This window comes from Malaclemys terrapin, chromosome 6 (genome assembly GCF_027887155.1).
Source record: "Malaclemys terrapin pileata isolate rMalTer1 chromosome 6, rMalTer1.hap1, whole genome shotgun sequence".
In the NCBI taxonomy this organism is placed as follows: domain Eukaryota; kingdom Metazoa; phylum Chordata; order Testudines; family Emydidae; genus Malaclemys; species Malaclemys terrapin.
The window spans coordinates 93,090,061-93,117,451 of record NC_071510.1 but is presented as its reverse complement, the minus strand read 5'-3'; the positions used below and the strand labels follow the sequence as shown (position 1 = coordinate 93,117,451).

The 27,391-nt window shown below is 41.9% G+C and overlaps 1 protein-coding gene across 1 annotated transcript in view; it reads right to left on the bottom strand.

Annotated features, from left to right (window-relative positions):
* CENPK (centromere protein K) overlaps positions 1-27,391 on the bottom strand; it is a 50,119-nt gene that overhangs the window by 19,446 nt on the left and 3,282 nt on the right. Inside the window, exons 3-6 of the mRNA XM_054032636.1 lie at positions 21,766-21,903; positions 16,454-16,510; positions 9,004-9,076; positions 3,143-3,189 (exon numbers count right to left, since the gene is read on the bottom strand). Of these exons, the coding sequence (XP_053888611.1) occupies positions 3,143-3,189; positions 9,004-9,076; positions 16,454-16,510; positions 21,766-21,903 (315 nt within the window). The remainder of the gene's footprint in view (positions 1-3,142; positions 3,190-9,003; positions 9,077-16,453; positions 16,511-21,765; positions 21,904-27,391) is intronic.

Sequence of the window (27,391 nt, the reverse complement as noted above, 5' to 3'; positions counted from 1 at the left end):
TCAGGGTCCTCTGCTCCCTCTTGCCAATGGCCTAAATCTTGCTCCCGGTTTGCCCCTGAGGGGGGTATGCCGATCTTGACAAGTCCTCAGAGGAGCGAGACACCGATCTCGATGGCCATGGCGGTGCCGACTGCGCCGAGACGAATCCCGTGGGATACGGTGCCGGTCTAGAGATGTTCTATCTCTACGCGGTGCCGGCGATCGGTGCCGAGATCGCGATCGGTGCCGATGACCTCGCCGGTGCCGGGAGTCGGATCTGGATTGAGACGATGACCTGGAGTAGGCCCGGTGCCGGGAGCGGCCTCTCGACGTCGAACGTCGATCGTACCGGTGCCGAGAACTACGTCTCGACGTTGATCGGTGCCGACGATCATAACGGTGCCGCGATGATCTTGGCCGCGAGTACGACCGGTGCCGAGGTGATATCCGGCGCCGGGACTGCGAGCGGCGTGGGGACCTGCTTCGGGACCTGGACCGGTGCCGTGGTTCCAGCCCTTGCGATGGAGGGCGCATCAAGGCAGGTTTTCCCCTAGATTGGACCGGGCGAGTCAACGGTGCCGGTGGTTGGGGCGGTGCCGGCTCCGTGAGGGCGATCAAGTCTCTCGCCGTCGCGAAGGTCTCCGGTGTCGACGGGAGGCACTGTATCACCGCCGGTCTCGGTGGTGATTCTGTCTGCACCGGATTCAACGGCCTCGGAGCCGGAGTCGACGGTGCTGGAGGCACCTGTTTTCGGTGCTCCACAGGTGGACGCGGCTCTACCCCCGGCACCGGGGGAGCCGGCGTCTTCGGCACTGAGGTCCCCGCCTTATGGGATTTTTTATGTCCCGGGGATAATGAACGGCGCCGAGGCACTTGCTGTGAGTGCGGTGCCGATGAGGTCCGGTGCCGTGGAGGCTTGTCCGACGTGGTCGGCATGGTCGGTGCCGCCAGGGCACTGCGCACCGAGGTGCTAGGTGCCGGGGCCTGACGCGCCGATGGAGCGTCCGGGCTAAGTGCCGCCTCCATAAGGAGTTGCCGGAGTCGAAAGTCCCGCTCCTTCTTGGTCCTCGGTTTGAAGGCCTTACAGATCTTGCACTTGTCTGTTTGATGGGACTCTCCCAGGCACTTCAGACACGAGTCGTGCGGATCGCTTGTTGGCATAGGCTTAGCGCAGGAGGCGCACTGTTTGAAGCCGGGAGTCTTGGGCATGAGCCCGGCCACGCGGCCGGGGAAAAAGGGGGAGACAACCCCCTGAATCCCCTTTAACTATATAACAACTATAAACAAGTGAATAACCAACTATATAACTATAAACAACTAGAACTATAACTATAACTGTGAATAACTGGATAAGCTAGGGAGAGTGGAGAACAGCTACGCCGCGCTCCACAGTTCCAACGACCGTCAGGGGCGGTAAGAAGGAACTGAGGGGGCGCCGGGTCGGCTGGGGTATATATTCAGCGCCATGAAGGCGCCACTCTAGGGGGCTCCACAGCCGACCCGCCGGTGTTGCTAGGGTAGAAAATTCTCCGACGATCGTGCACGTGGCGCGCGCACACCTAATGGAATGGATATGAGCAAGCACTCGAAGAAGAACTAATAGTTGGCAGAAAAAACAATTACGGCACTCCAAAGTGAGAACATCTCAAAGAAAGGGTGATTACTCTTACTAATCAAACGGACGATGAATGAGGTATTCATATCTTGGATAGGGAAATGGTACAAGTAATAAGACACTGCATTCTGGTTCACTTCAGACTATTTCTCAGTAAAAAAATTTAGAGCTTGACTCTGTCAGAGGCTCCACGCCATCCACTCCACATAGGAGTGGGCAGTATCCAACACCTTATTGGACTGGGTCCTTAGTTGATGCATGGCTTACTGAAGACTAACACTGAGATGCTCTCTGTCCTTTTGAGATTGATGTGGCTCCCTTAATAAGTTTGGGGCTGTCCACTACACACTATCTTTAAATGATTGTGTGTCCCTGTATTGGAGTTCCCTGAGGTTTGTCTCTCAGATGGTGGGAGAACCTGATCGCGCCCAGTTACTTGCACTGGGAGGTTCTGGCACGGCCCTAGTTCCTTACTTCTTAGCTAGGCCCTTACCCTTTGCGGGACTTCACTCCCCGTAGGGACAGGGTGAAGAGCTCCTAGATGGGAGTTCCTCCTGTGGCTCCAGGAGTAATCCCAGCAGTCTCCTTTTCAGCAATCCTGCTCCTTCACCTCAGCTGACTGCAGCTGCCTTCCTTTTAAAAGCCTTCCATCTAGCCCTGCCCCCATACCCTGTCTAGCACCTTCCTCATCAGTGTGGGGTCTATACACCCCATCACAGTCCCTTTATTATGTAATTATAAAATAAAATAAAATTTAAATTTAGCTCACAACAAATACAAATGAAATATAGAAAATATTCCCCAGGAGCAGAAGGGTTTTATATACCCAAGATTTATGAGAAATGCAGTATCCCTCAGCTAAACTAACCACAAAATGGAATGTCAAACCAAACATGTATTGGAGAGGATATTCACTCAAAGGAAAATACATAGCCAATCTTTTCGTTAAAAGAGCACTTGTATTGGCAGTTTGGTTCCCTGGCCTGACTGATCCAAGGCAGAGGAAAGTTGCTGGGAGGTAGCCAAACCAAAAAGGTAGGTGAAGCAAAAGTTATTTTTAAACAAAACCCATATAATCTAAATGTGTCTTTATGTGTTAGCCAAAGTATAACTATTCATTTCAATGTTATAGCCACAAGAATATTCCCAGCTAATGTTACATACCAATGTCCAACCAATATATTAAAATGCTACCACTAACACATTCTTTATTTGTCCTTTCTCCCCCAGTTTGGAAGAACTCAAATAGATATTTGCATATATTATTCCTACAGAACTCAGAGTACTGCCTCTTCTGCACAGCACATTTTTTTAAATCATATCTTAAACATAAAAGACACCATATAATAAGTTCTGGTAAAAAGATCATTTTCACTACATCTAAAAATATTCAGTACTAACAACAAGGTTCAGGAAAAAGCAAGTTAAAAAATTAATAGTGCTCAAATAGACACACAATTTCTTATGGCTAGCCAATCATATGAAAAGAAACTAGGAAGTAACGTCTTACAAGTAGGTTTTTTACAAGTAATGAACTAAGACACTTACCTCTTCCTTTCCTAATGCTACCAGAACATCTGGATTGGTGGAAATTACTGAAAAATAAAACAGATTGTTTTCCCTGATTTTTTTTTTTAATATAAACAAATATTAATAAATTTAGCAAAATATGCACATCTGACTTTTGAGGAAGACATACCATTTGCATTATCATAGGGATGAAGTCAAATCTCAAAAAAAATGGCCCTATCAAATGTCTAATCTGCACTGAGGAAAATATTGTTTTAATATCAATTTCCCCTATGGTCCAAACTGCACACATTACTTTACAAATATCACAAACTAAATTCCAATTTTAATAAAACTTGCCTCATCAATAGGTATGACAGAACTTCCTCCTGGCTACAAGCCAAAGTTTTTGCAAAACATTTTAAATCCATGTAAGAAGATTGTTTGATACAAGGCACCTTTCTCAGGGTCTTAAGTCTTTTTTAAGAATAAGAGAAACTGAGGTAATTAGAAGAACATGAGAAGACCCTCCCCTTTGTTAAAAAAAAAAAATCTTCCACAAGGAATCAATCAACATATTCTGAAGTCATTTATAATACTTCTCTCAAAACCATCTGAACTTAGTGTTTTAGGTTATGTTTACACTAACAAAGTCACCCTTCACTCAAAAACTCCAGTTGTTCAACAGAAAGAAGAGGTAATTGGACATCATTTAAAAAAAAAAAAAAAGGATTATATTATGGAGAGAGCTGATTTTGTCACAGAAAGAGAGATTCTTTTTTAAAAGGTTCAAATGCAAGAGATCATCTCAGATTTCATTAATTCAGAGCTTCCAGGTTTGTTTGATAGGTCTTGCAATCCCCTTCAGGAGATTTGAAGAGTTGATTAGGTGTGCCATCATCCTCCCTGCTTTGCTTATATATGAATAAAAACACGGATTTTGAGAAACTAAAGCATGCATTTGCAACTTTTTATGTAATGAGAGAAATTAAAGCTACCATAGCAGCTTCAAATTGTTATAGCACCAGAAGCATATTTGTATGTCAAAATTTGGGAGATCCATAATATCTCATCCTAACATAAGCAATTCCCGTGATAAAGCTTTCTTTTTACTAAAGGGGAAAGAAATTATAGCTCCTCATATAGAAGCATTAGATGTCTTCCAAAATACATAGTGCGCTTGATACATTTGCAAAAATAAATCTATTTGAAAAGATTTTTAAATAAAAGTTTGGTTAAACCTCTATGATTATTGAACAAACGGTGAAGTAGTGATTTCAGCAGTGATCAGAGTATGAGCTGATACTGAAACAAGGAAGATTTCTGCACCCAAAGTGTGTTCAATTAAAGTGTGATTTAAAAAAGTGTCAGATAAAGAATTACGAGCATGTGAGACCGAAGTAAAATCATATATATATATATATATGATTTTACTTCGGTCTCACATATATATATATATATATATATATATATATATATATACACACACACACACACAAAAGTTGAGTAGAGCACCCCTGAACTAAGCTGATGTTAAAGAGCTACTGGAGGCCCTGTACAGTGACTTTAATCATCATCATGGCTATATTTCGTGATGACAATGACTTGAAAATGTCTTAAATGCAGAATTAATTTCGTTAGAGTTCTGCTCTTTCCTTTCAATAGGCCAAGTTCCAGTCAATGACATTTGATATGAAGAATCCAAAGAAACCAATTTTCTATACGTTGTGATGATCAAAAATCCTTTCTATCTCGAATTATCCACTTCAGTCCATTCAAAATCACTTGTTTCCTATCGCTTCTTTCAACTTTAAGCATTTCTACACAAGTACTTATATGCCTCCTTTAATTGTAATATCTGAGTGCCCATCAAGTATTTAAAAATAGAAGTAACAATCTCCTGCAGAAGAGAATTCAATAGTCCACATGCAGTAAATTCTGTCTCCTGCGCTATGACTTGTGGAGGTCGTGGTTATAGAAGGAGAGGGAATCTCTTTAGTAGCTAGGGCCAATCCCATGAAGGACTCTGAATATCAGGATAGAGACTTTGAATTGTTCTGTATTCAATGGTGAGCCAGTGCATAGCAAGGAGCACTGGGGTGATGTGCTAAAGGCAATTTTAGTCACTAGGCATATATGCTGATGCATCTTCTACCAGTTGGAGCCTTTTCCTGGTGTGTGGTTTTATTGCTACATACAAAATATACAAAAAAATCAAGCCTGGAGGTCACAAATGGAATAGCATGCCAATGTATAGCATGATTGCAATGCAAAATACTACCAGATGTTAGCAATGCAAGGAATCATTACTATGCAAGCCTTTGTACGGAAACTCCAATTCAAGTGATAGGAGTCTGGCACAATACTGATACTATGCACACAAATAAGGTACTATACATAGACCACATATGTTTTATAAACTTTAAAATGTGGTTAATTCTTATTTTGAAAAGAGAAAAATTCAAATCTATTTTAAGTGCCAACTGCTTGTTAAAAAGTTATAATTCAGCTGATTAAGCATCTCTAGAGCTATATATAGAGTATCAGAAACCCAGAAAGAACAAGAGACTAAAGAGTCTTGGAAAAATAAAAATTTGCATTGTGGATTCAAGCCTGTGTGCCAAGATTTTGCCCAATGAAATTTGTAACTGCCAAGTTATAACCCCCAAAAGCAAGGTTTATAATGGAAATGCTGACAGACTCTCAATTATAGTAATTGTACTGGTTATTGCTAAAAATATACAGCAGGGTACAAGACAGCCTGACATTCAGGCTCTAATATTGAGTTGTGGCAACTTGACTAATATTCCTATCCCATATTTAGCATCATTCAGACAGCATTTTCTATTAACGAAGCATCTTCTCTCTCATAGTGAGGAATAGGTACACTGAGAAAATTCCAGATGGACACAGAACAATGAAAGCATGGCAGTTCTTTATTTTCATATAATGGCCATAATCTTATGACATCTCTTAAAGTTAACCCCCACCTCCCATTCTCCAACGAAGTGGCTCAAAAGAGAGAATTATAAGTAACAAGGGAAAGCCTAGACTGCAAAAAGATAAGTTATTTATATGTTGTATGGAATATAGTTGTAGCTGTGTTGTTCCCAGGATACTAAAGAGACAAGGTGGGTGAAATAATATTACTTCACCCACCTTGTCTTTTGAGGTTATTGATACATTATATACACAACATTTCTGTACTATAAAATTAACATATGTAATAAGAAATCTAACCAGGTGCAAATAAATTAGAACATTATGGGCCAACTAATACTCAAATATAATGCTAAAAATATTTAATGCCACAAGAATCTATTTTTGTAACACAAATAGATTAAGGTTTTAAAAATGATTAAATATTTATAGTAACAAAAACATCAGCAGTTATCTTAGCTAGAATAAAAATTAAAAGTGCTTGCAATCCTTATGTTACAAGGATGATCATCAGCAGTGGCCAAGAAGAAATATTCCCCCATAGGGAATAGCATTGCATAGGATAGCATTGCACAATTTGGTACAATTGGTCTAATTTTGGTCTATCCTTTGTCTGAAGAATTTGGAACTGACCACTGCTAGAGACAGGTTCCCAGACCACACAAACTACTGATGCTTTCCCATTATGGAAATTTTTATCACCCTATATACTACTTTTTTTCTCCTTATATGTTTAGGAAGAGATGGTTAGGTTGCTGGTATACTGTGACCACTGCCTACCACCAATGTAGTCTCACTGATTTCTTGTACTCCTTCATCTGTCTGTATCCATCTGTTGCTTTGTCTTATATTTATTTAGCTGTAAGCTCTTCGGGGTAGAGACTGTACTTTTGTCCTGTGTTTGTACAGTACCTAGCACAATGAGGTCTTGGTCCATGACTAGGACTCATACCCAGCACAATAATACAAAATCAAAGCTATGGTGTCTTGTGGAAAGTTTAAAAAAAAAACATTCTATTTAATATTTATTCAGTTGATATTACATAAGGAGCAGTAACAACACCTAAATTAAGGTTGCCTAGTACTTCCCATTATAATTTTTTTTCCTTCTTCCTTCGAAGAACTAACATTTCCAAGGTACACCATACATACCTGAAATTTAGAAGAGGAGGAGAGGTGCTATTACAATCTGTTCAGATATTGCCGAGTTATAAAATGTTGAAAGCCACGATACACAGTTTGTATTGTGATCCAATCACTTTGGAAGCAACATAAGCTAAACTAGAATAGCTCAGTGGTTTGAGCATTGGCCTGCTAAACCTAGGGTTGTGAGTTTAATCCTTGAGAGGGCCATTTAGGGATCTGGGGCAAAAATCTGTCTGGGGATTAGTCCTGCTTTGAGCAGGGGGTTGGACTAGATGACCTCCTGAGGTCCCTTCCAACCCTGATATTCTATGATAGAAAAAGCACTCTTATTCCGCGTGTGCACGTGGAGCATGCACGAGGAGAGCTATACCAGTATAATCATGCCGCTAAATTTCTTCCTGTAGACAAGTTCTAAAATAAGTTTGTATGGAAAAAGGATCTTTGCTGATTAAGAATTCATCTGTTCTGCCTAGAGCCAATCTTCCATTGTGGAGAATAAGACAACATTTTGGGCTATAGTACTATCAGAGGATATTCAGTTTTGTGTCTTCTTGTCAAATAGATTCTGTTGGATCTTGCTTTTCCAATGCCTGGCCAAATTAGGGTCATGGGTAAATTCAAGTTAACTACAATTCAATTCAGACCAAAATGGTGCTGAAGCTGGTGGGTAGAAGAGGAAATCTTGAAGAATTGATAGGGCTATGCATGTTTTGTCTGATAATGACTGCTAAGAACACAGGAAGGATGCATACCCTTTATCTCAGGGGATCTGCAAATGTTACGGAATTACTGGATCGGTAACTGCTCTTGGATTCCCAGAATGCTGTAATGGCCCAAACTGTTTCTTATCTTTGTTTGACCTGGTGTCTGTGAACTCTAAATCCAAAAAGGATATTGTAATGCACTGTAATTGAGTTACCCTCAAAGTTACCTTGAAAATTTCAGCTAGTAGACACTATGACAGTCCACCTCTTGACTGGAGCAGGCCAACATGAACACACCATACATATAATAAATGTTTTGCACTGCTTCTGAATCCAACACTGGATGCATTTCAAGGTATTGGTTACCTATAAAACCCTCAACAGAACAGGAGTTTTCTGCCAGAATGCTCCTGTAATTTCTATAACTAAGGGCCAGAATTCTTGATGGAGGCCCTTCAGAAATTGCTATAGAGGCTTCTTGTTAACCTCCTGGAATATTATTCATCTCTTTGGTGGCCTGATTTTTAGGAGTGCTGAACACCGACAAATCCCATTCTAATGAAAGGGAGTGTTAGGCTATGTTTACACTAGAGAGCTTACAACGACAGAGCTGTACTGATGCAGCTGCACCACTGTAAGATTTCTCATGTAGCTGCTTTATGCTGACGGGAGAAAGCTCTCCCACTGACATTGTGCTGTGCAACGGCCACTTATTCCAGTGAAAATTATGTCGCTCAGGAGGTGTGTTTTTTCACACCCCATGAGAGAGACAAATTTTGCTGACATAAGCGGTAGTGTAGACATAGCCTTAAGAGAGAGAAGCAGTAGTTCTAAGTTGTGAACTGCCTCAGTCATTTCAACAGGTGCTAACTCAGATGTTGGTGCTACAAGGAAGAAAGCACAGAGACAAAAGTGGAAGGACACTATTGTAGGCAGTACTGTAGTTCATTTTGATTTCTGCAAGGTACCTAGGTGTGATGATGCATGCAATATAAATATTCTACATATGCACACTCAAATGCTTGGATGAACGGTGTGTTGTAAAGCCAAGATAATCATATAAACTTTAGTTTAAACGAAGTCTATAAAAATACTAATAAAAATCCTTACTCTCAGGACTTCGTTTCTGCCATTGATGATACTCTGCTGTTAAAGCCTTCACTCGCACCATTAACAATGAAAGCTGTAAAACAAGAAGGGAAAAAAAAAAAAAAAAAGAGTATTTAAAAACTAATTCTTGAAATGTGCTGAATAGTATTTGAGTAAGATGAGACAGAACATGGTAAAAAATTATTTAGTATTCCATGAGGAAGAATCTGGAAGATACAATGGAGCACATTTTACTAGTTTTTAGAATCACTATTGCTTACAGTCTATTTCTTTTGATAATGTACAACTACTTAGAAGTTAATTATTTAGATTTATACAGAATAAAATAAAAGATCACCCAATCCAGTGCTCTGAGTGCCCTGGACAATATTTAAAAAATACACTAAAAAAAAAAAAAAAAAAAAAAAAGAGACCTGTCAATTCCACCAGATCAACTCAAATAAGATTGACAACATAAGTATAACTGAAATCAATCAACCCCACACACAATCCCCAGAGTCCCACACCCAGCTGTAGCTATCTTCCATTTCCTCATGAACTGGGAAGAAAAGGCAGACCTTCCAGCATGCCCTGAAAAGTGACAAATTTGGGCTGTTACGACCTGGGCAGGTAAAGCCCAGTATCCTAATGGAGAACACTCTGCCAACTGCCTACTATGACTGATAGAGTTTAAGGTCAGAAGGGACCATTAGATCATCTAATCCAGGGGTTCTCACAACATATTTTTTGATGGCCTTAGAGTGCGGCCACCAACTCTTGCTGGTTGTAGCTCTGAGAATTTTTCCTAAAATACTTAAGGAACTTTAGGAAAATTAAAATTAACTATGCACATATACACGTCCAGATCATTGTAATTTATTTATGGAAGGTTTTTTTTTTTGCAGACTCAATAACAAAAATAATGTACAGTTGTTTCTATTCTTTACTGGACCTAAACAGAATAGAAACAAAAATAAGGTGCTTTGCATATTTTTTTTTATTATATATATCTCATCTATCTATCTATATAGATTGCTAGTTAGTAAGTCTGCTATTGTGAAAAGTGATATTTGTATATTTGTTATCACTTTTAACAGCAGTCTTACTGAGCCCTGGTATACTGGAGGACAAATTAAGCCCTGGATGAGGAGGTGAATAAGGCAGCAGGGGGGCCAGTGGCAATGGGGGTCTGGAGGAAGCACCAGGGGTCAAGGTGATGGTGGGGGGGTGAATCCAGGGATGGAGCCCAAAGCCCTGTGGCTGGGGGACAGAGCCTGCCGCCCACCACCCCAGGGCAGAAGCCTGAAGCCCGAGACACACTGTCCCTGGGAAGGTGGGGAACTCACACTGGTTGCTTGCTCCTACAGTGTTTGTTGCTCCAGAAGGGGGTAGGGACCAACCCCTGGGCAGCCCCAGAGGAAGAGCTGGTGCTTTGCCTCTCCTCCTCCTCCTCCCCCCGACCCCCAAATCACAGCCCAGTATGCTGTGGCCACAAGAAAAGCCCCTGGTGGCTGCATGCAGCCACAGTGGCTGCATTTGAGAAACGCTGATCTAATCTGACCTGTGTATCAGACTATTGATTCTACCCAGTTACCCCTGTATGGAATCTAATAACTTGTGTTTGACTAAAGCATAACTTGTAGCTGGCTAAAGCACATCTTCCAGAAAGACATCCTCTCTTGATTTGATTACAACAGAAGATGGAGAATCCACCACTTCCTGGTAGTTGGTTCCTATGGTTTGTCATTCTCACTGTTAAAATTTGAATTTGTCTGGCTTCAGCTTCCAGCCATTCTCCACTAGATTAAAGTAGTTCTAGCACCTGATTTTTTTTATCTGTGATGGTACTTGTACACTATAATTAAGTCACCTCTCGATCTTCTGTTTGATAAACTAAACAGATTGAGCTCTTTAAACCTCTCACTGTAAAGCACCTTCCATAGCTCTTGAATAATTTTTGTGGCTATTCTCTGCACCCTCTCCAATTTGTCAACATTTCTTTTAAAATCTGGATAACAGAACCGTATACCAGTTTCACCAAGGCCATATACAGAGGTAAAATCACCTCCTCACTTCTACAACACTGCTTATACATCCAAGGCTTGGATTAGCTCTTTTTGCATCACCACCACACTAGGAGCTCATGTTGAACTGCTTGTCCATTCTGACCCCTAAATCCTTTTCAGTGTCACTGTTTTGCAGGATACAGTCTCCTACCCCATTCTATAGGTATGGCTTTGTTCCTAGCTGTCGAGCTTTGCATTTGGCTGTATTAAAATGCATTTTGTCTGAATGGGCTTAGCTTACCAAGGGATCCAGATTGTTCTGTATGACTCCCTCGTCCTCATCATCATTATTTACCAACAATCATGTCATCTGCAAATTTTATCAGCAGTGATTTCAGGTTTACTTCCAGATCACTGATGAAAAGTCTTCAGCTCACATGCCTCTGCTGATCACAACTGTGGCAGTAATGTCATGGAGAGAGAGAGGTGGATTCTTTGACAGGTAAGTCCCAGTCTTTTCTGAATCAAAACCAACAACTTAAAAATCAATCCAGAAACTAACAGGCAGCCAGTGCAGGTCACAGAACACAGATTAGTAGCATCCATGACAACTTTTATAACATTTAAGTATACTACCTCTTATCTATAGCAATTCAAAATCCAAACTTTTAAGTCTTCACTTTATGTGTAAGGGCCTACATACACCTCTACAACGATATAACGCGACCAGATATAACATGAATTCAGATATAACGCGGTAAAGCAGCGCTCGGGGGTGGGGGGGGGGGCAAGGCTGCGCACTCCAGCAGATCAAAGCAAGTTCGATATAACGCGGGTTTCACCTATAACGCAGTAAGATTTTTTTTTGGCTCCCAAGGACAGTGTTATATTGGGGTAGAGATGTATTTGTATCTGTGTAAAAAAGGACTACTCCTCTGATTTAACAGAGGTTTATTATAGTGGTGTTCAGCTGCTGAAGAAAGGGCAATCAGCCCCCAGTGTACTGCTGCTGTTGAGATACACTGAGAAACTGCAGCTGGAAAACACAAAATACCATTTCAGGAGATAATATGAAAAATGAAGCTAAACAATCTTTGCTTCCATTTATCAAAATGTTTGCCGTTCCCAGTTGTAGGAGAGATGGAACAGTAATACTTTCCTCTATTTCCAGAGCATTTAAATACACTAAAATAGGTACAGGCTTTTGAATTAAAAAAAAAAAAAAAAAGTAATTTAGTAAGAAATGAAGTGTACATTTAAGTACAAAAGCTACTGTAATGATCATGCATTCCATAAAAGGTAGGGCAGACTCAAATTTGGCTTTCGCTCAGCTAAAAAATTCAAGATTAATATGCACCATGAATCATCAGCCAAGTTCACATAATAAAAATATCAGGAATTGAAAAATTAATGTCAGTTTTTCACTGACTGAGAGAACCCATTATAGTAATTTTAACCAAAGGAAAAAAAAACATAGAAAATATAGCCACCATACAAATATCCTGCCTAGAAAGTTACTTTTATAGGATAGACAATGCCCATTCTTCTGCAATACTGTAGCACTGTCTCGGGTCACAAAAACAGACAATTCCCTTATCAGGTCTTTATTTATATTTGACATGAAGAATGCACATACAAAAATCTGAGTACTTACAATACTAGTATACAAATAAATTCTGCCAGCCAGTAGCCTTAAAATAATCATAGAGATAATTTACTTCAGCAACAGACACTAAAAAAGAAAAATTCCAGAAAAGCCCCTTACCCAAATCATACTAAGGAACACCCACCTTTATTCTTCCCCTCAAGCCCTATCAGGCAATTGGCTTTTTCAGAGTGCCCATGTGGTCATCAAATCTATTTTGGATGGGGAGCATGTTCCAAAGTCCCAGGGCCTTCATACATAGAGAATGCCCTGCTGGCAACACCCTTTCTTTTATAAGTAGAGGGTTATAATTTGAGTGCCTCCAGTGACTGCAGTTGGGGCAGTACGTTGTAGGGGAAGAGGCAATCTCTCAGGCAGGCAGGTTCCAGGCCACTGAAGTCTTTACAGATCATGAGCAAAAGGAAGCCAGGTAGATCCCAGAGCACTGTTATGTGCCCTGCTTAATAAAGTGAAGTCCCAAATAGAGCACATTACAGTAATCTAATCTTGAAGTGACAAAGGCATTGACAACAGTGGCAAGGTCAGCATCTGAAAGAAAAGGTCACAACCATTTTGCCAGCTGTAGATAATAAAAAGTAGACAGGTTACTGTTCTAATATGATCATCTAAAGCAGCTGAGAGGCTAACATCACCCCACAAAGTTGCAAACTCTGATGGCCAATGATGGAAGCACACTCTAGTTCCATTACCTCCACCATCATCACATCAGTCTTATATGGGTAGAGTTTCAATCAGCTCACTCTGATCTATGCTCCAATCTCAACTGCTTGTTGGCTGAGATACTAAACCACATCATCGCCAAGTTGGATGAGATAGACACATACTGTTGGGTGTCATTACTGTACTGAGAAAATAATACCCTGAGCTTGCGTACTAATCCTCTTAAATTCTATATACACGTTGAAACAGGAAGGGTGCCAGGATAACATACTGAGGCATCCATCACACAAGAGCCCTTTAGGAAGAGTAGCAATCACCCAGAACTACCCACTGTGATTTCTCTTAGAGAAAAGAATAAGGCTGCTGGAAGGTACCCCATCAACATCAATTCATGATCAATGGCATCAAATGACAGATCTAAAAATACCAGCCTGGATACCTGATTTCCATCCATCAACCAATCCAGTCAATGCATTCTCTATGCCAAAGCCAGATTTACACACAGAGAAGGTACAGAGAACAGTCTAGAATCTGATCCATCCTCTTTGGAACCCCCTTTCAGGTAGTTGAAAGCAGCTATCAAATCCCACCTCATTCTTCTCTTCTGCAGACTAAACAATCCAGTTCCCTCAGCCTCTCCTCGTAAGTCATATGCTCCAGCCACCTAATCATTTTTGTTGCCCTCCGCTGGACTCTTTCCAATTTTTCCACATCCTTCTTGTAGTGTGGGGCCCAAAACTGAACACAGTATTCCAGATGAGGCCTCACCAATGTCGAATAGAGGGGAATGATCACATCTCTCGATCTGTTGGCAATGCCCCTACTTATACAGCCCAAAATGTTGTTAGCCTTCTCGGCAACAAGGGCACACTGTTGACTCATATCCAGCTTCTCATCCACTGTAACCTCTAGGTCCTTTTCTGCAGAACTGTCCCTAGTCTGCAGCAGTGCATGGGATTCTTCCGTCCTAAGTGCAGGACTCTGCACTTGTCCTTGTTGAACCTCATCAGGTTTCTTTTGGCCCAATCCTCTAATTTGTCTAGGTCCCTCTGTATCCTATCCCTACCCTCCAGCGTATCTACCACTCCTCCCAGTTTAGTGTCATTTGCAAACTTGCTGAGAATGCAGTCCACGCCATCCTCCAGTTCATTAATGAAGATATTGAACAAAATCGGCCCCAGGACCGATCCTAGGGGCACTCCGCTTGAAACCGGCTGCCAACTAGACATGGAGCCGTTGATCACTACCCGTTGAGCCCGACGATCTAGCCAGCTTTCTATCCACCTTATAGTCCATTCATCCAGCCCATACTTCTTTAACTTGCTGGCAAGAATACTGTGGGAGACCATATCAAAAGCTTTGCTAAAGTCAAGGAATAACACGTCCACTGCTTTCCCCTCATCCACAGAGCCAGTTATCTCCTCATAGAAGGCAATTAGGTTAGTCAGGTGCCCTTGGTGAATCAATGCTGACTGTTCCTGATCACTTTCCTCTCCTCTAAATGCTTCAGAATTGATTCCTTGAGGACCAGCTCCATGATTTTTCCAGGGACTGAAACTCAAGACCACAGTTTTGTTTTTATCCCCATAATTAATTTTTATTTGTACTGGAGAGATTTTTTCCCCCAGAGTTCTACGGTGGGACAAACATATTTTACTCATTTGTCTCATCAGTTACATTTCCTGACTCTATTTTATATAAATATATGAACTGTGTGTTAAACTATTTTATTTTTATTAAGAGATTGATATAAGAAGGTAAAAACAGATTTTAATTAACAATATGGGCTTTATTCAAGAGATACCGATTCTATTTGTTCAAAAATAATTTTTGTAGCATATTCAATTTTGATTAACAAATTGAACAGTCTGACTGTATTTTATACATCCACTTTATGTTATTGCATCCTTAAGTAACTTACACATGGAGAATGGTTAAATAGAAGTGTTATTTTGTCAAATACTTGTTCTCCACTTGGCCCAGGATTAGCTCCCCTGGCATTTTACATTTATAAAACTACTCCCTTCCAGAGCTCTGGGTGCATATATAAAGTTTATAAAAACATACAACAGATTAGGACTCAACATCCGCCTTATGAATGGTCCACTCGCTGCTTATCCTACCCTCCCAAACACTACAAGGACCAAGAAGTCCATTCCCACATGCTCAAACTTGCTCCTTTGATATCCAGTTTCCTAGTTTGTGGCAGCATTACTCAACTATTTCTGCTTCCTTAAAACAGTCATGAACAGAGAGCAGCAGAGTTCCCAAGTAAACAGTACTTCTCAAGTAAACAGAGCAGACAGTAAAATACTTCTATACATAATCTCTCAGATCCCACACACACAAAAAACTCAGCACAAGACACACCTTCCCCAATAAACAGATCCATTAAAGTCTTCTCCCATTCCCTAGCAACCAACACGCCCAAATGGCTGTTAGAAAGACCTGCCTATCCCCATATTTCGCTAGGGACAACATTAAATAGTCAATTTGGTTGGCTAGCTTTGCCCATAATCAATTTGGTAAATTTAAATGCAACTTTCCTGCAATTGCTGGATAGGAGCATACTCGGAGAGTAAAATGTTCACACATTATTAACAGAGTCAATAAGGATAAAGTCGACAACTTTGTATAGGGTAAGTGAAGAATGTTAGCCTATTTCCTAAAAAAGCAAGATAATTGGTATTTGTCTGATAGAAAACTAAAAATTGTTCAGAGTCATAGGTGCCAACTTTTCCCGGTGCTGGTGGGAGCTTGCGCCCTCCCACCCCTGGCCTCGCCCCGGCCCTGCCCCCATTTCAACCCCTTCCCCAACGTCTCTGCCCCGACTCTGCCCCCTCCCTGCCCCTATTGGACTCCTTTTCCAAATCCCCGCCCCGGCCCCGCCTCTTCCCTGAGCGCGCCACGTTCCCCCTTCCCCCCCCAGCGCTGCCGCTGTGAAACAGCTGTTTCGTGGCGGCAAGCACTTGAGCTAGGGGCAGAAGTGGCACGCTCAGGGGAGGAGGCAGAGGTGAGCTGGGGCGGGGAGCTGCCGGTGGGAGCAGAGCACCCACCAATTTTTCCCTGTGGGTGTTCCAGCCCCGGAGCACCCATGGAGTCGGCGACTATGCACTGAGTACAGAAAAGATGGACTTACCTGAGCATCTGATTCTGGAAGTGTTTCTATTCCTAGCAGTGTTAGCTTGCTCTGACACTTAGTAGAAAGAAAAAACAGTGATTACTTATCATTCCTTCCCTTCTTAGGCCAGCCAAATAATGATTTAAAATTCCTCCAAAATAATGTTATTGTTTTATAGTTAGAAGTATTAACGTGGCTCCCATCACGTTGCTGGAGGCCATGCCTGAGAGGACAATGACAGAATGTTTCAACAGCAGATCACAACAAAAGGGATAGGGCTGGGCCTTCACTAACTGAAGAAGTGGAAGTGGAGGCACTGGAAAAAGACGGTTGGCCACCTGGAAAGAGAGACAATAGCTGGGAAATGTCTGAGAGCAGGAGGAAGACAGAGTTCTGAATATATGGGGATCAGGTGGGAAAGGGAGGCTCAGAGACAGGACTGAAGGGAAAACTAAGAAAGAAAGGTGGGGACAAGACTGATTGGGAAAGGAATTGAGAGGGAAGTTAGTGAATCAGCGATGGCTCACACTTTAAACTAGCACTTCCCAGACTTTGTTTTCCTGAAGGAGTTCAGCATTCAAATCATGTCCTGCTTCAATCACACTGTGGGTTGTTCAAGCTCTATCCATATCTTAAATCTTTATGCTATGATACATCCTATCCTTTCTCACTTGCTTTGATAAGTCATGAAATTGTTAATGATGTTGGCATACAAAATATGGCATTGGCATCTGAGTTAGCACCCACTGAAATGAATGAGACAATTCTTGTAGAGCTATTGTTTCTGGTTCTTTGGAAACTTGGACAGACATTGCTGCCTCAATTACACTGGAGTCACATTTCAAAGTTTTATTGACTAGCATAACAGCTAAAGACTTTATTTTTCATGAAAGCTAAGACTGGAAAGCAACTGAAAACTTCTGTCCACATCCCCTGTAGTCTTCTGCACCCCCACCAGGGCAGCATGCCTCATAAATTGGGAAAAACTGATTTGAACACAAATGGCCCAATTTTCCAAGGTGCAGACATAAACACAGAAGGGGGTTAATTTATTAATTTGCCAGGGTGCCAGTTACAGCTTTAAAGTGTAAAAAGCAACAGAGTCCTGTGGCACCTTTAAGACTAACAGATGTATTGGAGCATAAGCTTTCGTGGGCATTCACCCACGAAAGCTTATGCTCCAATACATCTGTTAGTCTTAAAGGTACCACAGGACTCTCTGTTGCTTTTTACAGATCCAGACTAACACAGCTACCCCTCTGATACTTGACTTTAAAGCTGAAATCTAACAAACTCAGTTTGCCAATATACAAGATAATCCAGTAGGATAACTCCTTTTATTGAGTACAGAGAGAGCTAGCTTACTAGTTTTAACACTGGATTTTTTCAGGTCAACTTTTAACTTGAACAGTATTTCTCAAATCAGCGCACTTACTTATTTTTAACCAACCAACCAACCATTTATTAATTGACCCTGTACCACACTAACATATAATCAACAGTAAAATATAGGCAATGCAAATTACCAAGATTCTTATTCCATTTACTTACAGTCAAATTCTCAGTTCCTCACACATTTATCATACTTCCAAGAATGCACTTGTCTTTAAGACCTCTTTTAAGAATATGGTTACTACATTTTGACAGGATTGGTCCACACGGGATAAATTTCGAATATTAAAAGCAATTGCTTAAAAATTCTTTTCAATATCTTTTAGGCCAGTGGTTCTCAAACTTTTGTATTGGTGACCCCCTTTCACGCAGCAAGCCTCTGAGTGAAACCCCCCCTTATAAATTAAAAATACTTTTTAAATATTTAACACTATTATAAATGCTGGAGGTGAGGCGGGGTTTGGGATGGAGGCTGACAGCTCACAACCCCCCATGTAGATCACAACCCCCAGTTTGAGAACCCGTTTTAGATCAATTTGCATGGACTTATAAAGGAATTAAAATCTAAAATATGGTTACTTGAGCTCTCGCTAGAGAGTGAAGGCTTAGCAAGATAACCTACAGGCATTTATATTAAAGACCATAAGGGTAAATACAATCTTTGAAATTAAATCTCAGCACTTCTTTTTATCCTCTTAACCCTGTGATGCAGGAAGAGTCCTTTCCACCTAGCTGGTTCAGGTGTCAGATGCATTTAGGATTCTGCAGCTGCTTGTGTTGGGTTCAGTCAACTCTCTTGAGCACATGGTAACTTCAGTTTTATATATCATAATTTCAGGGCTGGTCGGAGGCCCATCTTCTGATTCCTATTGGACATGTGCCAAATGAGCGCTCAGATTTCAACTTAGTTTCTCTGCTGCTTCCCTTGGTATCCAGTAGATGGTGATGGTGTACAAACACATTTCTTTAATCCCTTTCTTATGAGAGGCTTTGCCTGGTCCCCACTTAGTCCGGACTTCGGACTAAGGTACGCAAATTCGAAGTACCTTAGTCCGAACTTACCGCGGTCCAGACGCGGCCGGAAGTCTCCCCCCGTCGACGCCGCGTACTCCTCTCGGCGAGCTGGAGTACTGGCGCCGACTGTGAGCACTTCCGGGATCGATCCGGGATCGATTTATCGCGTCTTAACCAGACGCGATAAATCGATCCCAGAACATCGATGGCGTGCCGCCGGACCAGCCGGTAAGTGAAGACTAGGCATTAGATTCATTTCACGGGTTGTATTGCACTATTTGCCCCTATTATCAATTGGGATCCCCCTTCTAAGCATTTTCTTTTAATATACCACAGTTATACCCTGGTTTATATTTTTTAATATTTCTTCTTATTTGTGACACACAATTTCTATTACTGTTAGAATTCAACAATTATTTACAATGAAAACGAACAAAATTCTTATCTCCTAAATTTGGAGGACACAGATGTAACTCACAATGCAAACAAATGTGCAGATTCTAATCTGGGGTGAAAAAGCTGTTCATGGTATATCTGATTTATAAGAAACACAATGTTTACATTAGTTTGGGATTGAAATACTGCATAGGAAAGCAGCGTATGACTCTTGTCTGGTAACTTGGAGATTTTTTTAAGCTAGGTTGGGAGGGAGAAAGAGGTTTATACACCTGCAAATTATGAGAGATTTTTGCCTTGGTGATTGACAATACCCTCATTTAGAGAGGCAAGGTGGGTGAGATAATATCTTTTATTGGACCAACTTTTATTGGTGAAAGAGACAAGCTTTCAAGCCAGGCAGAGCTCTTTTTCAGGTCTCATACTCTCATTTAGTCATTTTGGTTTCTATAGTTGAGGGGGAATGACCGACCTTGGCTCACGCATGGGCCCTTAGACAAAGTTTATCACATTATGTGAACATTTTCCTATTGTCTTCTTAGGTGGACCCCACTATGGGATAAACAGGTGCATAATATTCCAAGAAGTTAGTAATGGGCCTACAGCATCTTCACTATTAAATTGTATGTCAGTTTCCCCTGAGAACTGCATATTTTCTCCCAAACACTACATGACTCAAGCAGTGGTTTCAAAACTTCATCCTTAATGTTTTGGAAATAAATAATAAAACATATTATATTTTGCTATGCAATAAAGGGTGAAAATGATTATAAAATAAATGGAATGTTAGATGATAAACCACGCAATCTGAGCAGGTAATATGCTAATCATTAGCTCTCTAGAATTATCTGATACAGCATACAACATGCATTGGTGATGTTATGTTGACAAAAAGGAGAAAGAAAGTGGTAGCTGCAGCTATCAACTGCCATCAAAAACTGTGTGCAAGCATTTCCTTTATTGTTCTAAAGAGGTTGGGAAATCATTACACTGAACATCTTTGGTGAGGTGTAATCTAAACTGATAAAAATTTTTGGATTCTCCTCAGTTTCTGAAAAATTGGTGGCAAGAGAGATCACATCATCCTAGATAAAAAATTTTAATGATATTTCTGTTGATAGGAAGAGTACTTGATAAAGCAAGAGACATTATTCCCTGCAGCTTGTTTAATCCCAAGTGATGCACTATGCCAAATTATGTACATATAGTAAAGAATCCTACAGAAAAAAGGAAGTCCTAGAATATACTTATGATTAGACATTATTTCTTTATGTACAGCCCCCAATATTTACATATATTTAACATATTTTATTGTAGGTCACAAGTATTTAAACCATTTTTTATTTTGATTTTTTAAAGAGGTGCTTCCTATTTCAAAAATGTCAATAACGGCGCGAAAATCACTGAAGAAAATATTGCAAGTAGTTCTTGAAGTAAAATTGACAGCACAGATTATTCATATGTATTAGTTGGGTTATCGTTTTATTTATCTTATTACCAGTACACAGTACTCAAAATAATATACTATCATATATGAATACTACATAAAATCCTGTTAAACCATTCAGAATCAAAGTACCATAATTTAGAACATCACTGTTCCTTTCACATCCAATTTAATTAGAATGGGTGTATTAGCATCTTTCAGAATGTATAGTGATTCCTCAAAACCATTAAAAAAAAAAAAAAATCAGACAAAGGATTCTTTTTTTTTTTTTTTAAGTAACAATAAAAATGTGGATAGGCAGCACAGTTTAATGGTTAAGGCATTGGCTTGGAAGTCAGAAAACCTGAATTCTATTCCTAGTGTTGCCACTGACCATTGACCTTTGGCAATTAACATCACTGCTCTGTAAACCTCTGCCTCCCTCTGTCTATCTCTCATCTACTCAGTATTTGTACAATGTCTAGCACAGAGTCTAGCACAGGGGTCCCCAACATGGTGCCTGTGGGCATCATGGCGCCCGCCGGGGCATCTAAGTGCACCCGCGTACTGGCCAGTGGACGAGCATCAGCCGAAATGCCGCCGAGAAGCGGCAACGTCAATAGGTGTCGCCGCTGGCGGCATTTCGGCGGCGACACTTCTGGATGACGCTGCTTCTCGGCGAAGACGCCTATTGACGTTGCCGCTTCTCGGCGGCATTTCAGTGGATGCTCGTCCGCTGCTACGATCCTCCGTGGTTCGTCGTCTGGCGCCCGCCAGACAAAAAAGGTTGGGGACCACTGGTCTAGCACAATGGAGTCCCAATCTCAGCTGTGCCCACTAAGCACTAATTCAAAACAAATAATAATAGTTAATATTTTTATTTGTTTTTAAACTTACACTACATTAGATTCTGTTAATCTAAAATAGACATAATATTAATACTGCAAACAAAAAGTCACATTATAATGGATCCCTCAGTGCCATTTACACTTTCAGTTTTGGCCTGTATTTTGTATTATTTTCTCCCAGTCTTCTCTGAGAGAATACATTGTTTTGAAGATGACATACAATAAACTTAGTCTATTACTAATGATATACATACCTCTTCCATCTGCCTCCATATCTCCTCACATTCATCCAAGAGTTCTTCTTTGGCATCTATAGAATACACTGTATTACTGGTGATTGTTGGAGCCAGATCATGTTGGTATGATGACATATGTTTTGCCAATTTCTCAGACTACGAACAAGCAGAAAAGAATTGTCATTGTATGGAACTGAAATAATTAGGAAAGGATAGAGAATCATATCCACAGCAAAACAGGGAAAGAAGTATGATTTTTCTTAACCCTTCAGTTATTAACACTTAATAGAAATCCTGGGTAGCGTACAAACATTAATTAACAGCAATTAGCTCTATTAGTGAAGTAAAATTTTAAAACAAACAAAGCACCAATATGTTGAGGTTCCCTCAGAGACCTTTTCCATTTGGCTTATTCAGGACACTTTGTCAGTTCTGGAAGAAGACTTCATCTAGTTCTCTGGGACCAAAAAACTCAGTTCAACTACAGGTATCTTTATCTGGCATATTGCAAAGCTACACTGAGCTGATTAGACTCAAGAGCATACCACACTTCCCAAGTTACGCAGAAAATCTCTTCTTTTATACCCATTTAGACATTACATTGCATTTACTATACACTGCATCACGTGTGCAGCATGCTTTAACCATGCATTGTCCACACTCGACCTCATCTCTACATTCCAAACTTATCTTGTCCAGGGAACCATTTCCTAACAATGTGTGTTCTCCCTCTTAGCTGGCTCAGATATTCTCTTTTTAGCATGACCTTTTAACGTATTTTATTTAGCACAAACATTCTGTCTTCAGTTTAATGATCTGCTTATCTCCCTAATTCTATCCTCCAAGAAATAAGGCCTCCCTCCATGTGTTACTCACTCACGTCAGGCCAGGCCTCAGCTACATAATATAGCTATATATTGTATTCTAACACAAAATTCCCATTTTTCAAAGTGCTTGACGTCATCTGTCCTCATGTTTTCCTTTGTCCTCTGTTGGGAGACTTTATTAATGAAACAATGAGATGGTAACAACAGGTGAACACCTACAAAAAGGTATTTTTTTCTTCCTCAGAACTGAAATAACCACAAGTTACCTTCAAGTGCCATAGTATTACAGAACACAGGGTGACTTGAACTCTGGATTCCCATAAAATCTACATATTTCACCATTTGTTAACATTTAGTATAGCCACCACATAATCTTCAGGGCCAATAATTACTACAAAAGTACACAATCACCATACTAGAAAGTAATGTAATAGTTATGTATGCCCTAATAATCAAGAAGATGAGAACTATGCTAGTCTGGTTCAGCAATACATGAAGCCAGAACTGTTTCAGCCTAACAGAGTTGAGGGGAAGGATGGAACTAGACTGAGGCCTAGTCTACACTACAAAGTTCAATTGACATATGCCACATTAGGTCGAGTTAATAATGTATGTGTCTACACTACCGAGTTCCTTCCACCAACCTAAAGCGCTTGTAAAGTCAACTTCTGTACTCCACCTCTGTGAGAGGCGTAGTGCTTAAGTCGACATCCACATGTCGACATGGGGATAGCGTAGACACTGTGCCATGTAATTCGAATGAATTGGCCTCCAGGAGGTGCTCCACTGTGACCGCTCTGGAGAATACTTTCAACTCCACTGCACTTCTGCCAGGTACACAGGAAACAGCCATCCCCCTGTTAAAGCCCCAGCAACTTTTGAATTTTCATTTCCTGTTTAATCGGCATAGAGAGCTCGTCAGCACAGCTGATCATGGATGTTCACGGCCGCAAACGCACTCCAGTGTGGAGCACACAGGAGGTGGTGGATATTATTGCTGTGTGGGGAGAAGAGTGTGCAGGCAGAGCTCCGATCCAGCAGAAGAAATGCTAACATCTATGCCAAAATTGTGCGGGGCATGGGAAAGAATGGCTACACCAGGAACACACAGCAGTGCCGCGTGAAAATAAAGGAGCTTCGGCAAGCGTACCAGAAGACAAGGGAGGCAAACAGTCGCTCTGGTTCTGAGCCTCAGACATGCTGCTTCTATGAGGAGCTGCATGCGATTCTTGGCAGTGACTCCATCACTACTCCAAAATGCTCTGTGGATACCTCCCAGGAGCCCCGGGCGACAACGAGGAGGACATTGTTGAAGAGGAAAGGGGAGAATGCATGGCAGGCAAGCAGAGGACCCATTCTCCCTGACAGCCAAGAACTTTTTCTAAACTCTGGAACCCATCCCCTCACAGGACCAATTGTCAGTGGAGCATGATGCTGTGGAATGCACCTCTGGTGAGTACACATTTTCAATCAAACTCTGGGGGTTACATGATATTATTTTTAATGCTGAATCTGAATAAAAAAATTGGGATAGTGGTTATCGGTGGCCACTCCAACTATGCAGAGGGTGCTCTCCGAAAAAGACTGTTTATGTGCACGGGGATGGCCCTGGAATCCTCCACAGAGATCTCTAGGAAGCTTTCATGGAATTACTCTGCAATCCTTTGGGATTACTCTGGGAAGGGCTGCCTTATTTCATTCACCATGGTAGGATGCTTTCCCGTGCCACTCCAGTATTTAACTCTTCTGGCATCATTGCGGCACACAGAAGTGCAGTATAAGGACCAGGTCTGTACTCAGATGCTTGCAGCATCTGCTCCCTTTCTACCTCTGTTTCCCTCAGGAGAGAGATATCGCATGTGATCACCTAGGGGAAACGGGGGGAAGTTTTAAATGCTAGCCCTTAAACTGCAAGCGATTCAATAAGTAATCCACCCGTTTGGTGAATTCTGTGTCACACAACCACGCTTTCCCGAGCCCTGGTTGTGGTTGGAAGGGATCACCGTGTATTGCAGCCAGCATTTTAAGAAGCGGGGGGAGGGATCACGACGCTTCCTGTTTGTCTCCCTTCCACCCCAACCCAATGCCGCTTTTGTAACAATCAAACTATCTGTGGGGCTTTACACTGGTGCCTGTCCTCAAGCACCATCCAGGTTGCTATGGGAAAGGGGGCTGTGTTGAGGTTGGAACCACTGATCCCAAGGATGTCTTAAAAAAACTCCAGTACAAGACCTCTCGCCCATGCCTCATGGCATCATTCACCATGGCTGTAGCAGCAAACCGACTCTTGCAGTAGCCAGCGGTTCTGATTACGTTGTGGCTTGCAGGGATGTGCATTGAGGGGTGTTTCTTTTATAAAAACATTTAACCTTGCACCAGAAACAATGTATGCACTGTCAATGCTACCCTTGTACTTTGTATTCTTTGCAGATGAAACCTTGTCCATAGACGCGTCTTCCAAACCGGAACAGAGACTTTCCCAGATTAGCAGGTGGAAAAAGAAGACTCTGGAGGACATATTCAATGAGTTAATGCATGCCTCTGAGAGTGACAAGACGGAGCTCAGCGCATGGAGGATTGCCCTGTCTGACAGCCTGCACAACGACTGCGAGGACAGGAGAGCATGAAGGGAACACGAGCGTGACATGCAGGACAAAATGGTGCGGCTTATGAGGGAGCAGATAGCCATGTTGAGGCATCTGGTTGAGGTTCAAGGCAGCTGTACACTAGAGAACCACCGCAGCCTATGCTGAACCTGCTGCCATCGTCGCCAACTTCCATATCTTCCTCTCCCAGGCGTCCTAGGATGAAGGGTGGGGGTGGGGGGAGAGTCCGGTATCCCTTGCACCAAGGGAGGATACAAGGACCAGAAGGCGCCCATTCCTACACCTTTGATTGTTATTGCAATGCAATTGTAAGCAAGCTGTCATTGTCTCCCTCCTTCCCCATCCACGTGTTATCAGCCCTTTTGCCCCAGGTTATCTTACTTTTCTTTGCTGTCTCTCAGTGTTTGTGAGCATAATAAAAATTAATGGATTGAGGAGAAAAGGCTCTTTATTTATTCAGCACACTGTGGTTAGCGGGGGTGTAGTTTACCGGGGAGTATATGCAATGAAGGGGACATCTTGGTAAGGAACAACACACATAAGTGTTATATTACTGTGAGTCATTGATTAAATGAAACTAGTTTTCAAAGCCTCACAGAGACGTAGTGTCCCTCAATGTGCTCTTCTTATTGCCCTGGTATCTGGCTGCTCGAAATTGGCTGCCAGGCGATCTGCCTCAATTCTCTACCCCACCGGAAACTTTTCTCCCTTTGTTTCACAGATATTACGGAGCACACAGCAACAACAATGGGATGTTGCTTTCACTGAGGTCTAACCTAGTAAGCAAATTACACCACCGGGCTTTTAAACGTCCAAAGGCACATTCCACCACCATTCTGCACTTGCTCAGCCTATGGTTGAACCGCTCCTTACTGCTGTCCAGGCTGCTTGTGTACGGCTTAATAAGTCATGGGAGCAAGGAGTAGGCTGGGTCTCCCAGGATCACAACTGACATTTCAACATCACCAATTGTTATTTTGCAGTCTGGAAAGAAAGTTCCTGCTTGCAGCTTTCTGAACACACCAGAGTTTCTAAAGATGCATGCGTCATACACCTTTCCCGACCATCCCACATTGATGTTGGTGAAACGACCCCTGTGATCCACCAGCGCTTTCAACACCATTGAGAAGTACCTCTTTGGCAAGATGGTCTGGTGCCAAGATAGGGATATGTGTTCCGTCTATCACTCCAACACAGTTAGGGAATCCCATCGCGGCAAAACCATCCGCTATGTTCTGCATGTTGCCCAGAGTCACTACCTTTCTTAGAAGTGTATTGATTGCCCTGGAAACTTGGATCACAACAGACCCCACGGTAGATTTATTCACTCCAAATTGATTCCCCACTGACCGGTAGCAGTCTGGCGGTGGAAGCGTCCACAGTTATCGCCACTTGCTTCTCAACTGTCAGAGCAGCTCTCATTTTAGTATTGCTGCGCTTGAAGGCTGGGGAAAACTCTTCGCACAGTTCCACGAAAGTGGCCTTACACATTCATAACTATGCAGTCCCACCAGTCAGTGCTTGTTTACCGAGCCCAGAAGCAGGGCTCTACCGTGTCAAGGTGATGAGTGAGTGTCACCAGCATTTGCGAATTGCTCCGCTCCATGGCTTCCAGCAGAGCTTGGGTGGCATCACATTGTTCCACTGGTGGCTCCTGCCTCAGCTGAGCAAATACTGCAGGATAAGGCGTGAGGTGTTTGTAATGCTCACAACAGTGTACAGTTGACCAGGGTCCATGCTTGCTGTGCTATGGCATCTGCGCAGGTAACCCAGACTTAGGAAAAAAGGCTTGGTTTGTTTGCCATTGATTTCAGGGAGGGAGGGAGAGAGTTAGGTAAGTGCAACATGGGAGGCTAATGCCATATTTCCATAGCCACCCGCACAAATGTTTTGGTCCCATGAGGCATTGCAAGCCCAACCGAACATTCCACTTGGCTCCAGGTACTGTGGGATAGCTACCCAAAGTGCAGCACTCCATGAGTCAATGCAAGCCCTGCTAGTGAGAATGTGCTCTGCTGACACAAAGAGCATAGTGAGGACATGCAAAATCGACTTGCTTAAATCGGAGGCGCAATGTCGACTTAAATAAAATAAACCTAATTTTGTAGTGCAGATATATCCTGAGTCTCGGATCTCGGTTTGACATCCTGTGTGACCTTGGGCACTTCACATACGCCTAGTCCTGTTAACTCCTATGCATAACTAACTTTG